This window comes from Anas acuta, chromosome 18 (genome assembly GCF_963932015.1).
Source record: "Anas acuta chromosome 18, bAnaAcu1.1, whole genome shotgun sequence".
In the NCBI taxonomy this organism is placed as follows: Eukaryota; Metazoa; Chordata; class Aves; order Anseriformes; family Anatidae; genus Anas; species Anas acuta.
Window position 1 is genome coordinate 6,408,771 of NC_088996.1, and position 14,407 is coordinate 6,423,177.

The window sequence follows — 14,407 nt, forward strand, 5'->3', positions numbered from 1 at the left end:
ATGATTGTTAAGCCATCCCTCCCCTAATGCTATTAGTAAGGAAGAGAGTTTTCTGTGATGTTACAAGTCAGACTTTTCCCTTTTTTGAGTTCAGGAAGGGAATTCTGTTTTTGTGCCAAATTGGCAAGAGGCTTGAGAGTTTATTTTTTCTCTTCCCACAGCTTCAGGGTGGTATGTTTGAATTAATAGCAGTAAACTCTCAGAGGTTAGCAATAGTATAAGCTGCTTGTGAGTATAGTGTACCTGTCACAGGCGATAAAGGAAATTCAGACTTACTTTGGTGGTTCACCCAGTACATATAAGCAGAGGGAAACCTGATATTTCTGTGTGCTGATGCCCATCACCTGGCTGGCCTCTGCTCTCTGATTATTTCTGGCTTGTTGGGAGAAGGAAGTGAAATCAGCGTCGGGCTAAAGAAGTGAGCTGGTAACCTGCTCTGAGTCCTGTTAACTTTCCCTGAAGCCAGTTAAGTGAGTACATGGGGTAAATGGAAGGGAGCAGGAAAAAAGCAAGAATGATCAGTAGACTGATAGAATTGCAGCTTGCTTTTTAAAATCTGCTTGTGTGCTTATTGTACCCTTAGTAGCTTGTGGTGCTTACAGGCTAAATATACCTCAAGGAACTACAAAAGGTGTTTCATAGAGACTGCGAGATGCAAAACCACTCTTTGCTCTACCTGTTAGTAGTCAGGTGTGGTATATTTCAGACAAGTCAAGACATGATTCTTCAACTAGCTTAAAAAATATCCCACTTTGTTTGACATAAACAGTTTCTTTATGTTAGGAAATCCTGGTGGAGTATCACATAAACTCCCACGACAAAGCAGACAGGTGAAGACACCTTTAACATGTTTCATCTTAGGCATGTTGCTTTCCTTGCTAATCCATGTGTTGCAGCAGACTGTGCCTGCATTTTAAAATATGAATTAACTTGAAAAAATTATTCATGTAGTTCAATAAGTTTAAAATACTTTTACTGAAAGGATTAACATAAAACAATGACTACAGTATGATTTATGAATATAATCAGGCTGGGTGGTAATGACAAAATTCCTGTTTTTGTTTTTTTTTTTGTGTGTGTGAGTGTGTGTGTTTTTTTTCTTAAACATGTTATTCAGTCGCCACACTGAATAGCTCAGGTGGCATCGCATAGACAGTATGTTGTTTTGCTGGTTTTACCTATACAAGTTTTTCTTGAGGTAACAGAATAAGAAAAAATAAAAAGTACTGTTTAATTATAAGCAGAAACATCAGTCAGAAACTCATGTTGTATATAACAATCTGAAACTGTTTTTCATCATATTTAATAAACCAGATTTTAAGTGTAAATACGAAGTGTAAGGAGCAGTATTTATTCTCCAGTGACAAACTTTTAACGTTTGAAATTTGGAAAGACTTACATAGCTTTTAAAATTAGCATATTAATATTTAACATGTAAGTGCTTACACTCAGCCCGAAGTGTCCCTTTTCACTACCACTGGAGACAAAACAATGACCTGGAAGAATTTCAATCTGACCCAGCAAAGCTCTTCTGAAATACTCTGCAACACTTAACATCAGGCTACCTTTGACATAGTACAGGCAGCACTCTGCTTGCTGAGTGCAAGCAGATGAGTTGAGCAGATGATTCCTGGCTTGATGAGTTTTTTGGTTTTATTTACTCAGAATAGAACAATATTGAACTTCTGCATAACAGACAAAATCATATTTTATCATATAGTCCATATAATTGGAAACGTCCAGCAGAAAATTGCTTCTTTTTGCCTTCCTGGATCGTTTCTAGGCAGTTCCTTAGTTTTGAGCGTTCTATAATTAAAGTGAAATCCTTCCGAAATGTTCCTATAAAAAGATTTGTAAGTTTATCTGTATGCCAGAGAAGCAGATTAAGGTATGAAGATAATGTTTGACCCAGCACTCTTTCTACAATTAGCCATGTAAGCTTCTTTCTAATGGAATGCCTCATAAACGTTTGCTCTTCAAGTTGCTATCACATGGATGACCTCCTTTTGTCTTGTAATTGCTTGATGCCTTTCTGGCAGGGAAAGGAATTGTTCATGCAAGTAGCAATAAGAAAGGATTGACTGTCTTTAGAACAATTTTTACACCTCTGTAGTAAAATGTTGCATTTATTGTGTTTTATTTTCTATTTCATTCCTTCTTTCTGTCTCTTGTTTCCCTTAATGGAGGTAATCACTGCTGCCTCTGTAAATTCAGTTTATGCATTTCAGTGAATTTTAAGAACATAGTTCCTGCCCAGTAAGGAAACTGATAGCCATTACCCAGGGAAGTTTGATATTATCAGTGTAATTAATATCTTTATGCTAAAGCAAACCTACATTGGAATTACTTTTCAGCCAGTATTTATTTCCTGTTTTGCCTGGAGTCAATAAATAATGTAATGAAGAGTTTCAGAGTTTGAAAGGAATAATTTTCTGCTTAAGTGATTCTCCTGAAGTGATATTTATTTGTCACTGAAGTTAATTGAATGCTGGAGGTGGATTTCTAAAGCTGTAGACTTCATGTCCTGGGATATATTCTCTCTGTTGTGTTCTGTTGCAGGTTTTTAAATGTGGTTCTGTTGCAGTAAAAAGAATTGAACTGTGGAGGGTTGTCAGATTTCATTCACAAAGTAGTATCTTTGTATAATCATACCTGTATATCTACAGATAAACTTTTGCAAAGAAGTTTTTGAATTTATCCTAAAGTGTCACTTTTTAAACAGAATTTACATACTGTTTACTGATTTTTTGTTACTTAAATCATGTGATCATGCTTGTACAGATAGCTGAAAGCTTCCGTTGCTTAACTTTTAGTTTTACTTAAGCCTTACCTAAGACTTACTGTGTATTTGGCTATTGAGAAACTGTATTTCCAAGTTTTAATTTAAAGTTGCACTGTCTCGCATTTGAGATGTTAGATATGTCCAAGTTTGTACTCGTGCTATATTTAAAATATAAAACCTTCTTATGTAGTTAAATGTATTTGTATATTCCTTAAACTGTTTTGCTATAGTAGGATGACAGTTGTCTGTTTATGCCATGGAAATGTCCACAAACTACAGAAACAAGGAAGTACATGGTTGTTTCAACACAAATTTTACTTTAGAATTATATTTAAAAAAAATAAGCTAGTTAGAGAATATTTTGAATGTTTTGCTTGGAATCCTAAATAATGAAATGATATTGCATGTTTCTTCTTGTATTTTTGGTAGTTATAATCAATATTTTATTTCCTCAGTGCGTTGGTTATTGCTGCAGTATTTGATCGTGATGTTAATTGCAGAAGAGCTGCTTCTGTAAGTTACCACATCCTAGCCTGTGTTTATTTTTCGGTTTTGTTTTTTAATTTCATAATTTGTAGCATGTTCATCTGAGACTACAGTTATAAGCAATATATGTGTGTGCAGTGAGCAGACAAGTGTTTTATTAAATCCTTCGAATTATGATGTGAATTTAGATTCTAAATTATGTAATCCACAGTTTCATATCTTGATTTATGGACACAATTTACAATACAGTCTGCTGTATTTTTGTCATGTTGGATAACATAAAGTATTTAAGAAAGAGTTACTTGGTGTTTTCTAGTCGTAGTGTGACAAAAGGTTTAGTAATATACAGACTCTGTATCTTAAGAAAGTCACCAAGGTGGTATGTTTTATGAGGTTATATTTCTCTAATTGTTCATCCCCTGTTGCTACATCTATAAAGCTGCAAAATTCTAGAATAATCTTTCTCCTTCAAACTAACCTTCAAAATGTTTTCAGTTATTTTACAGAACTCTTTCGTAGGACAGAGAATTTTGTTAAAGGAAGTGATACACCTCTTAAGCAGATACCATTATCTGGTTAATAGGACTGAAACCAAAGTGAGATCACTGTGTAGAAAATACTTGTGCTGTTGAAAACTGAAAAATTGCATAATTCTTCTCAAGAGAAAGGGATTATTGGAAGATAGGTTATAGTTGAAAGACTGAAAGAAGTAACATCTCATCTTTGAAGCTGTAAGTCAATGTTGTATGTATTGCATTAGCTTTCTAAAGAAAAAAAGTAAAAAGAAAAATTGTCTGTATAACAGATTTAAAAAAAAACACAAAAACACAGAAAACACAAATTGAAAGAAAGAACCTTGTAACTGTACTTGTAGCTGCTCCTATGAAGCAAACACAGGGGCAAACAATGCTGGTCAAAGGCACAAGTGTCCATATTCCTAAAAAACAAACTTCCCTATGAATTCCTTTCTAAAAAAAAATAAAAAATCAGGGATACCTGGACAGCATCCTTATTTTTTCTAGCCACACCCCTGCTTGAGAGTTTAAGTTGTTGAATGAAGGAGCAGCACAGTTGCTAGGGAAATGAGTCAGTTCTTGTGTAATCATATCAGGCATCATCTTGTCTAAATAGGTTAAAACCAAAGCATGGAAGCTAAGATGCTGTAGGTCACTGAGTACTGATACATGTATATCCTTTGCATAATGTACAACTGCAGAGTAACAGTAGTGCTACTTCCCCCCAGGCTTCAACTCCTAAATTATAGAAACTGTAGAATTTACCATTCCTGGCTAATTTAAGTTACTTTATTCAAATAAAATCCTCACAGAAAAACAAAGGTAGCTTTGCCTTCCCTAAGAACCGTGCAAACTATAAAGGAATGTAGAATAATAGAATCGCGGAATAACCTGAGTTGGAAGGGGTCCACAAGGACCATCAAGTCCTCCTCCTGGCTCCACACAGGACCACCCAGATACCAACCCCTACATCTGTGAGCGTTGTCCAAACACTACTTGAATTCTGTCAGGCTTGGTGCTGTGGCCACTGCCCTAGGGAGCCTGTCCCAGTGCCCGACCACCTCTGGGTGCAGAACCTTTCTCTAACCACCAGCCCGACCCTCCCCTGTCCCAGCTCCATGCCGTTCCCTCGGGTCCTGGCACTGTCCCCAGAGAGCAGAGCTCAGCGCCTGACCCCCCCCCCCCCCCCCCCCCCCCCCCCCAGCTCCCCTCGTGAGGGAGCTGCAGGCCGCCATGAGGCCTCCCCTCGGCCTGCTCTGCTCCAGGCTCAACAAACCAAGGGACCTCAGCCGCTCCTCACACATCGTCCACTCTATATCCTTCACCATCTTTGTAGCCCTCCTTTAAATGCTCTCTAATTAGTTTTATGTCCTTTTACTGTAATGCCCAAAACTACACACAAGACTCAAGGTGAGGCCACAGCAGCAGAGAGCAGTGTAACAGCGTAGATGGTAAAAAGTAAATTACTGTATTTGCTCTATAGGAATTGTAGGAGTCAGTGGGTAATGTGTATAAAGAAGATACTTCTAACATGATTCCCAGTGCAGGAGTACTGCTTACTTTTAGTTGCAGTAGTCTTCATTAGGATTCTGTGTTTAAACATAAACTGATAGTTTGACCATGAAATATGGTGCTAAACCATATACAAATGCTATAAGCTTAATGAAGATTGTGTTTGTATTTCAAGTGAGTACAACATACTACAGACATTTTGTCACTTTCTTGTTGTAGTTTAAGCCAGGATATCAAGCATTCTGTAATTTGATTATCTTCAGTCAATAAGTGTTTCGTTTTTTTTGTTTTTGTTTTTTCTCCCCATTAGTACATTATAATTTAGAGCTGGACAAAGTTTGGGAGATTGGGATTGTTTTGATGGATAGTTATGCAAGTATTAAAATCTCTTTACTCATTTTAGAAAGTCAGGCAAATAAATACTTTGTTTGCCAGGCATTACTACAATTTTGAAGAAAAATACCTGGGAGTCCTAATTATTCCCAATCATTACTACAGTTAAATGCATGTTTAAATAAACAACATGTTTTACTAGATTTTCCATCTATTACAATATGTGATGTATTATAATGCGGAGCACCAATAAAACACAATAGCATATAGAGATATTTTGAACCCCGAGGTTAGGGAGAATAAAACAAGACTGTTCTTTTGAAGCTCTAAACGCATTCTGAGCTGACTCTTGCAACTCTTTCATGAATAATCATTATAAAGAATGATCACATGAATAAGAGACCTTGGATAGGGCTGTATTCTGTTCTGACATGTTAAAGAGAGGGTTTTCTTTACACATGGTTGGTTGATACTTTTTAAAATCATGACTTATACAATGTTTTAGTACTTCTTCAATTTTTGTGGGAACAAACTGAAAACTTTTTTCAAGGGCTACTAAATTGAAATTGATATTAGCGTTGCCTTATAAATATTTATCTGGTTTCATAAGCGAGTTGTATTTTTTTAATAGATAAACTATGCAATTAGGTGTAAGCCAACATCTAAATTAGATGTTTAAAATAAATCAGATGATGTGAACTATTTCTACCATGCTGCTGGACTTGTATCTTCTCCACCTTCATGATCACCTTTCTAAATGAGTTAGAAAATGAAATGGTGATTTAGCAATGGAATTTTAAAATTCCTGTATTAAGTAAAAAACTCAATGAAATGTATATGAACTGTAGCTGTTTTCCTTCTATGTCATATATAGGCCCTTACAGATCTTTTTACAATGATTTTGCCACAGTATATTTTAGACCTGGGCCTACAGATATATTTCAAGTAGAAGAAAACTTGAGACAAGAATTACATTCTTTGGATAGTAAAGTTTCTGATCTTAACAACAGAAAAAAAAATCTTTTTACATTTTGTATCAGTAATGCACGTTTGAGCAGTATGTTTTTAAAAGAAAGTACAATGATGATGAAGTCTAGGGCATTGCTGCAGCTCGCGGTCCTGTTCTGGAAGGCTGCTTTACATGTTGCCCAAGGGTGTATCTACGCTTCAGTTGCTGCGGAGGATAGTCTCTACCTGAGGTAATCCTAAACCAGCTACCTTGGGGGCAGTGCTGGCAGCATGGCTACGGCACCACACCGCACAAACTAAGGTGGGCTCCTAAACCTGCCTGCAAGGTGGATAAGCAGCTGAGTTGGCCTGCGTTGGTTGTCCTGCAATGGATGCACTGCGAGAAGGAGCTGAGCTAGCCTGGGCAAGTCTACAGGAACTGCAGTCATTATCCTAAGCAGACGTAACCTCAGAAGTACAGTGGGAGACTGGCTTCATTAGGCCTTGCTTCACCTGTGTTCTGAGTGCTTGCTCCATATGTAGAATACGATACCTTGGTGAGCTTAACCTGTTGTTTTTGCAGGTGGATTACCACATGCGTCGTATTTATGTAGGAAATACAGAAACTCTTGTCTGTTGAAGTTCTTGTAACATTTTCAGTAGAGATTGGGACTTCAACGTACCCCTGTATATTAAATATCAGTTGTCAGGTGGTAAATGCTATTCCTTCCTGGAGATTTGTGTTCACTGATGGAGGGACATTACAAAAGAGAAGTGTCCAGATAATGATGGAAACTAGTCTCTGAAAAGAGTTAAAATTTAGAGAAGTTTTTATTTGTACTTATGATTATAATTTCTTTAGAGAAAAAATAAATGGAGACTTTTTGAGAGAAATTTCAGGGCCTAGTAAGGAGTATGGAGTAGATTTTATTCTATATACAGTACAGGTAGAGAGATTAACTTTATGGTCGCATTGCAGTTTGGAAGATTTTTAGTTTCTTTCATTGAAAACACGAGAAACATACATGAATTTTGCCTTCAGATTTTGTACCTTTACTGTTTCAATGTAGTTTCAAATTGTATGTTTCAAATACTTGTTCTTGATATTTGTCTGAAGTTTGCACTGAACAAAAATCAGACTTGGCCTACTATAAGCCAGTGATGTTGCAGTAGTCAGGCAAAAGCAAACTGTCTCAATTTCTGTTGTCTCCAAGTATTGACTTTCAACTCTAGTGCAAAGCCTTGTGTCAGTAGTCAAAAGCACTCTTCTGGGTGTGACTAGTTTAATAAACTTGCATTCTTAAACTGCTGTCATGCAACATGCAGCTTTAAGAACACTAGAGCACAGAGACGCAGAAACAAAAAAGCCCTGTGGGCTTGTTCTATTAACAAAGCTTACTTTATTTAAAAAAGAAAAGCCATGGGTCATTTATATTGTTGTGTGTTTTGAATTCATCTGGTGTTTATCAAAAAGCAAACCTGACTCGTTTTGGTATGTTTGTTCTCTGTTCTTCAGGCTGCCTTCCAGGAGAATGTTGGGAGACAGGTACGGTAACTTTCCTGAATCTTCATTCATGAGTGTGCTCTGGAGATGAGTGTAAACGTGTAGTACCTCAAATCAAAATTAGACGCTGTGGCTTCAGAGAAGATGAGTAGGAGAATGTTACAAAATATGTATTTTCACTACCAGTAAGCAGGTTCTCGCGCAACAGTTTCCCGAGATGTGAGTTTTATTTTAGTATTCTGGTTTTGGAAGAAGATGGGCTATCTGGTAATTGTAAGTCATTTGGAGAAGCAAAATTCGCAGCCATTCTACACCTTCCAAGTTGCAATGCTCTTAAAGCAGGAAAAGCACAAGTTTGGGTTATTCTTTAGTCCCACTGGCATTCCAGTTTTAAACAAGTGGAAGAGCTGAAGTGTGCTGCACAATCTTTGCTGTGGTTTGGTGATAAGACAATGAGCTAGGCTTAAGATTCTTAAACCCAGTATTTGGGTTGTGCTTGCTGTATCGTAATGCTACCATCTAGAAGCTCCTGAGAAATCCATTAATTTTAAAGGAATCTGTTTTTTAAAAAAAGTATTGTGGTAGATTCCTATGTAATTTAGCAACATTTACGTTGTTAAAAAGCTCAAAGAACTTTGATTTGCAACCTTGCTGGAGAAGCAAATAGGATAAGAGCTTCAATTTCGAAGTTTCCTCATTTCTCCTCAGGAATTAATAAAGCTGAAAATACAACTTATAGGGTGGAAAATAATTCAGCTAGTGTATTCTTCTGACAAAGCAAGGCATGTAGAGTTAAGAGCATGGTTCAAGCAAATTTTGATTTCAATAAGACGTTCTTTAAGGCATCTTTGTTAAAATGCGATGTTTAGCTTTTCCCAGCTATCATTCCTCAAGATCTCTGTTACGAGCCAGGATATTATTCCTTTAAAGCTATGGTTATTAAGCAATGTGTCCTGAAGTAGTGTGTGAATTTCTAGACAGAATGAGGTTAATAGCAGAGAAAGGATGCGAGAAGACCGGGAGGAAGAGGGTAGGTATTTTTGATGACCTGACCCAACTAGGTCTGTGATAAGTAGAAGCCAGCCTGATTCTTCCCTGGGTCTATAGTTACTGCTCAAAGAGGTTAGTCATCACAAAACTACTCATCCTGATTCCACTTCATAAGGCACTGAATGGAGTAAACACCTTACTCTGCCTTTAGTTCCAGAAGAAACATGGCTCTTGGGTGTTGTAGGCTTAGAAATGCTTTCATGTAGGAAAAGTTCCGTAGAGCTTTTTATTGCTTGGTCAGAGGTAGTTTACAACCGGAAATTAACAATACTGCTTTGACACAATTCATGTTTTTTGATGCTGATTGAAAACACAATTTCAGCAACCATGTTGGACTGCTAAGGAGGAGTCAGTAGTAAGATAATTAAGTTATGGCATGAAGAGCAGTATCGGTCTCCCAGCTAGTTCCTGTAGAAGTTCAGAAGTTTTTATTTGCTGAACTATTCCCTACTGCCTAGGAAAATGATTACTTAATCAGTGGATACACCCTCTAAAGTCCTTTACCTGGATGTAAGGTGTTGAAAGAGTCACCCTTTCTCTGAATTGGAAGGAACTGAAACGTACTCTCCATCTGAAGTAACAATGGTGATATGAAATACGTGGAGAAAAAAATTGACCTTGCTTATTTCCTTATTCCTGCCTGCTTCACCTTTGCAATGCAACGTGACCTAAATCTGAGAACTTGCTTTTATGGCCTCAGAAGAACAAGCCTTGTAAATTACTTTTCATGTAAGTGAAAACACTGAAAAAATTGCAGAATATATATAAAGCATAAATAATGGCAAAAACCCATTCTTCTAATAAGATGAACTTTTGTATTGGAGAAGTAAGTTTCAAATATTTTGATGGAATGGAAGTCATGACCTCTAAAGCCATGACCTCTGTACTCTTGAACTTGGTTTTAGGAATTTTCCTGTCTCACTGACACATGCACTGTGGCACTCTGACCTGTGATGAGACAGCATGAAACTGGCATGCTTACAGTCCAGTTATAAAGAGCACGGTCCAAGTACAAGCTAGAATTGAAATTGTTTAGCTGTGATTTTGCCTTATGTACAATATCACATATTCTTACATATTTTACATTTCACATTTTACATTTCTTACATATTTCACAGTATGTCACCTTGTTTAGCTACAAATAGTGGTTAGGTATTTCTTGTGCATTTTTTTTCCAAATTGGTGTTTCATGAGGCTTTTTGAGAGTGCATTCGTTTCTTCTTTGAGTTATTAGGGCTTGCAAGTAGTCTCTTGTATGAGCTGTACATATTCTGTCTGCTCTTCTTGGTTCAGTCAGATTGCAGGCCTTGGTTTTTGGACAGTTGGCAGTATGCTACCCAGCAAAAGACTTCTGCAGCAGCTGACACCTTCCTTCTGCTTGTGCTGTGTGCTTCTTTAATTATTCAGGCATAGATGTAAAGATATTTTTTACTATTTTTTCATGGCTGTATCCTAATGTGGAAGGGCTGAGTGAACTGTAAACAAACAAAACTATATCATATCCAGAACCTGTACTTCCACATAGCCTTATTGCTTAAATATCATATGATTGTCCCTTCTGTAAGTAAGCATAGTGTCTTTCAGTTGGCTCTTTTCCATTTATACTTAATTATGGCTTGTGGTGGCTATGCTGCCTCCTCCATTCCAAAACACAGCCAGGCTGCGTAGTACTATATTAAGTCAGTTATAGCCGATCAAAATTCTGAATTTCTGACATTTTATTATATTATTGATGTTTTAAAAGACAAATCTTAGGTGGTGATTACATACTTAGGATTATAATTAATTTTCTGAAACCGTAATTTTTTGAGCATTGATGTCAGAAGCATCATACTTCTTAAGGATTTAACGTGGCAGACTTTGCTAGGAGCCAGTGCTCTTTTTAAAAACAAACAATTCTTTAGTTCATTAACAAATAAATCATAAAATATATGTATAAGTAGCAACATAAAAGTATATGAGCTCCCATTTATTCTACATGTGATGCATATTTTCGTGCCCAATTCCTAATTTTACATTTCAGAAAACTTGCAACAGAAGCTCATTCCTTTGCATAATCCAAAAAACACGTTTACATTTATTTAAACTTTTTAGAGATTTTTTTTGTGCATGCATAATGCAATCAACAAATAACATACATGGCTATGACTTGAAAGTGTTAAAATAGCTATTGCATAGTTTATTACCTGCTGCTGTTTACTTGGCTTATCATTGACTCACAAGTGAAGCTAGACATTTTGCTGCTTCTGTATAATATCCTTTATCTCTTTAGTGCAAGTGATTTTACTATAAATTAGAAATTAAATTGTATTTTTTTAGTGGTTGTACAGTAGTAGGGGATTATTTTCAATACATTGTCTATTCAGAAAATACATTTTAAAATATTATTTTCTGTTTTTTTTTTCCTCTTATCTACAATGTTTGTAGGGCACTTTTCCACATGGCATAGACATTTTAACTGCAGCTGATTATTTTGCTGTTGGTAACAGAGTTAACTGTTATCTGACTATCAGGTAAGTTATTTTTTTATGCTTTCCTAAACATAAGGGACCTCTTTTATTTAATGAAGTATTTGTTTGATTGTTTGACCTTACAGTAAACATAAACAATAATCATAAACAATAAAATACAATAAACATAATAAATACAAACAATATTATGTTTATTGTTGTTTTTCTAATACATGAAAACTTGTTTTTCCTTGTTTCTATATCAAACTGCTAATTACATATAAAACATGGTGAAAATGAGACTGTGATGTTCCTCCAACTTGTCTACGTGATCTGTTACTTTATAGATGCACTGAAACTGGAGGAAGCAGCCAAGAGACGTTATTTGTGGGTGTCACAAAACTGTCTAGGCTGGTTGAGCTTAGATAAGATTAGGGACTTCTGAAGAGCTGGAGCAAATGGAGAGGCTGTTATGATGGCAGTTAGACTCAGATATGGGTTGTTGAATTTGTAGACCCTTAATTTGAGTGCTTGTATTTTTCATAGAATGCTCAGTGAAACTCTAACCACAGTATGCAGCAATTCTGAAAAAACAAACTGATCACTGCATTATGGATTCTGCACAGAATGTCATGGGAAATACCAGTACTGGTGTGGTGCTATTATAAATCAGTGGCTTTTCTTGGAATGCCATGCTCTGTGCTGGTCAGCCATCTGAAAGTACAATAAAGCTGAAGTAAGGGGAATTCAAAGGCAAGTTGTGCGCACAGAATGACTAAAATGAACAAAAGATTACACTTCCTCATGAAAAGATGAAAAAGGCTGAGGGCTGGGTTCTAACTTCAGTTGTATGTTGAAGACAGACGGTCTAGCCTAGTTGTCTGGCCTCTCTCTGTAGTCAATGCAAAGAGACAGGCACTTACAGGAGGTGATTCAGACCATTTTAAGATACGTAAGATAAATAGCCCTATGGTGCATGGTGCTCTGAGAAGCCAACAGGTTAGAAAGGTTTGAAGAGATTAGATTCTTGGGAAAGAGAAATAGCAAAGTAAAAAGGCTTATGCTTCTTTACCAGCTTCATAACTTCCAAGGAACGTTTTTTTAAAGATAATTTGCACTGAGTGCCTGTCTCTCTTCTTGAGTATTTTTCACTAATTTGGCCACCACCCTATTGTCCCTTTTGTGCATAATCATTCCAGTCTGTGCATATCTTCACCTTTTACCTACTGTCTTTCCTCTGTGGTCCACACCCTCCTCCTACACTCTTCCCCTGAGCTCCCGCCTACTGAGCTGAGATGGGGAAATGTAGGCGCTTGGTATTCAATGCTGCCCTGGATTGGTAGACCGTCAATGGAAATTTTGGAAGTCTGGTTTTCTATACTAGGAAAAAAATTGAAGATACTCAAAATTGGCACACGTGTTTTTTATTCTCTGTTTTTAGTTTGAAAGTTAATTATGTTCTCATACTTCTTGAGAGCTGTGATAATTTTTCTCTTGAATGTTTCATTTATTACTTCTTTCATTGTGATTTCTAGAGGTTTTGTTGGAGTGTTACTTACCTAAGTGAAAATGTTTGAAGGTTGTTTTTTTTCTTTACTTCTTGTGCCTTTCTTCAAGTTGTGTAACAGGAAGAATAAATTTGCAAATTATTTATAAATAATCTTATACAGTTAGTAGCATGATTCCCTGAAACCATGTTCAGTGTTATTAATCAAACTCTTCTTTGTAAATTATTTGTCATCTAATACATTATATTACTTGTTAAAATCTTCACCACTTTGCTTTTCGAGCAGGATGTAATTATTTGGGTCGATACTTAATTATTTCCTTATTTTTGTCTGAGTAACATCAAAGCAAAGTGTATAAGCATATATTTGACTGCACAGAAAACATGTATCATTATGATGTGGTAGGAAGAATGAGCCTTTCTGATCGGTATGCCTTAAGGTGGTGTAATTGTTTATGTAGCTGGAAAAAGCTACTTGAGGTTCATATTGCAGATCTAGAATCTTTAGCTTTCTCTTTCCCACCCAGATAAATAAAATCCTGGTACGCTGTTTGCTGCTATATGAAAGGAAACCGTGCAGGTTCGAAAGTCTGTGCTAGTGAATCTACTTTGAGCAGCAAAAGCTCAATAAGTATGTGTCAGTTTCTACAGCTGAATATTTTTTTGGTTATTAAATGATTTACGATACTGCTTCTCTACAAGAATATAGGTTTTTAGATACATGTACTACGTATGTGTATGTATGTAGTTGCTTAACCTTCCAAGTCCAGGTATTTTATGCAAAGTTTGTATACTTGCTGTTCTTTGGAAACTTTTTGCTGACTGTTCTTTGGAAGATTCAGCGTAAATATGTTAATCCATTTCTGAGGATGAAAGTGGAGGAAGCCTATGTCCTATTTTAATATGAACTTGGGAGTAACGAGACTGATTTCAGGAGTTCTGGGCTGTGTAAAAGTAGAGTTCAGAAAGAAACTTTGTTAATCTAAATAAAGAACAACATTGTCAGGAAGGCTATAATTGTATAAAAGCCTATTTGTATAAAATACTCAGTTGGGGTCAAAACTTGAAGGTTCTAGCTAAAGGCAGTTATCAACTAAAAGTGGAAGTGGGAGTGGACTACCAACACTGTCCAAAAGATCCAACTTTGAGCTGTGCAACTAAGTTCAGAGTAAAATGGCTTGAAAGAATGGTTGGTGCTAAAACTAAGATCCAAAAAGCTGTCATGAAGAGAAGAGTTTCTGCTATGTCAGAGGGAATTTGCGTGTTCTCCCAGAACAGGGAAGGGAACAACAGAGCAATGAATTTTACCATTTCTCTGCT

At 36.5% G+C, this 14,407-nt stretch overlaps 1 protein-coding gene across 2 annotated transcripts in view; it reads left to right on the top strand.

Moving 5' to 3' along the window:
- The window catches only part of TBCD (tubulin folding cofactor D), a 128,944-nt gene that overhangs the window by 61,945 nt on the left and 52,592 nt on the right, over positions 1-14,407 (top strand). For both annotated transcript variants that reach the window (XM_068655402.1, XM_068655403.1), the window contains exons 16-18: positions 3,238-3,295; positions 8,093-8,122; positions 11,558-11,643. In XM_068655402.1, coding sequence (XP_068511503.1) covers positions 3,238-3,295; positions 8,093-8,122; positions 11,558-11,643 — 174 coding nt within the window. The remainder of the gene's footprint in view (positions 1-3,237; positions 3,296-8,092; positions 8,123-11,557; positions 11,644-14,407) is intronic.